The following is a 1,631-nucleotide window of genomic DNA, read 5'->3' on the forward strand; positions in this document are numbered from 1 at the left end:
TAACAGAAAGTCTAATATTCAGAGAAATGATATTAAAGGGACTAAAGATGTTAAGTGTTCATTCTCAAGTTTGAACAAAGTACTTTTACAAGATTTTTAGCTTTAAAATCACTATCTTATTAATTAATTTTTAGTAGTTACCGGTCTTTTCTTGTACAAAAGATATGAAAGATGTAAAACGTTGACCCCCAAGAACACAGAGTTCCAGATCATTATATCCAAGGCACATCGGTAGAGAGTGGCCCAGACGATATAAAAGGTACATCCTGTTGAACAACACAGTTAACATGTTAGATGTCTAGAATACAGCATCAGCATAGAGCCGAATAAATGTGTTATCCTCTGTGAATAAAACAAATCAAACACATTTTTTAAATATTTAAGCATTACAAAAACCAAATATCACACTAAGTTCCTGTTTGGTTTTTGTCTGATTATAAAAGAAAACACATGCTTTGTTGCAGAAAATGTGTAAGGCATGGAAAATGTTTTTAAATGGGGAGAGGGGAAGATACATAATTCTACTGCATAAAGACAACCACCATTGCCATTTTGTACTTCCCTAGAGTCTTTATGCATTTTTACCTGGTAGCAAACCTATTTTTACCTGGTGACAAACCAATTGCATATACAATTTTAAAATCTACTTTTTTACTTACTGCATTGATTTCCCCATTTCATTAAAAATTCTTCGTAAACATGGTTTTTAATGACTGCAATTAATTAAACTAAAATTTATTTAGCCCTCCTCCTACTGTTGGGCAGATGAAATTTTTAGGGTATAATTTTTGGTAATATAAGTAGCAACAACATTTTTGTATATAAAAATCTACTGTATTTCTGACTGCTTACTTAGGATGGGTTCCCTGAAATCAAGGTGAATAAACTTTATAGTTTTTTATGATATTGAACAATTGTTTTCTCAAAAGTTCATAAAAATTTGCACTCCTACTAGTAGGGAATGCCAGCATCAAGTTGTCAATATTATAAAATTTGAAAACTCCTATTTGATAGTGAGAAGTTGTGTATTTTGCATTTCCATGATTACTGGTGAAGCTGAATATTTTACAAAAACGTTTTATCCGTATGAATTTTTAACTTGGTGATTATCCATTTATCTATGAAATCATTTTGCTTTTTCTTATTGATTCTCTTATCTTTAGACAAAATATCTCAAGTTTCTTTCGATCAAGTTTATGGTGGGAGAGTTAATATGTATTGTTAATTTAAAATAAAACTGTCAATATGATACAAATGTATCAATGACACACATGCACACATAAAAGCTAACTTCCTAATTAAATGACAAACTGTTATTCATTTGTAATTTTTTAATTTTATCAGAATGATTTGGGGTACCTCAATAATAGCCCAAAATGTAAAAATTGAAATGTTCTTTAAATGATACCTCATAGCAAATACTTAAGGAAGTTTAAATATTATTGCTTAAAGGAGACAGGGTAATATAATTTAAGGACTAACTGGGCAGCTGGAAGACCTGAATTACAGTCCTAGTTCTGTCATTTTTCACCATCTTAACTTTACTAGGCCTTAGTTTCCCCATTTGTAGAATGGACTAGATGATCTCCTTGGTGCATTCACCCTCCAAAATTCTGTTTTAAAATGCTTAA

The 1,631-nt window shown here is 30.7% G+C and overlaps 1 protein-coding gene across 2 annotated transcripts in view; it reads right to left on the bottom strand.

Moving 5' to 3' along the window:
• BVES (blood vessel epicardial substance) overlaps window positions 1–1,631 on the bottom strand; it is a 37,053-nt gene that overhangs the window by 28,755 nt on the left and 6,667 nt on the right. For both annotated transcript variants that reach the window (XM_004372426.3, XM_004372427.2), the window contains exon 3: window positions 142–266. In XM_004372426.3, the coding sequence (XP_004372483.1) occupies window positions 142–266 (125 nt within the window). The remainder of the gene's footprint in view (window positions 1–141; window positions 267–1,631) is intronic.

This window comes from Trichechus manatus, unplaced genomic scaffold (assembly GCF_000243295.1).
Source record: "Trichechus manatus latirostris isolate Lorelei unplaced genomic scaffold, TriManLat1.0 scaffold00017, whole genome shotgun sequence".
Classification (NCBI taxonomy): Eukaryota; Metazoa; Chordata; class Mammalia; order Sirenia; family Trichechidae; genus Trichechus; species Trichechus manatus.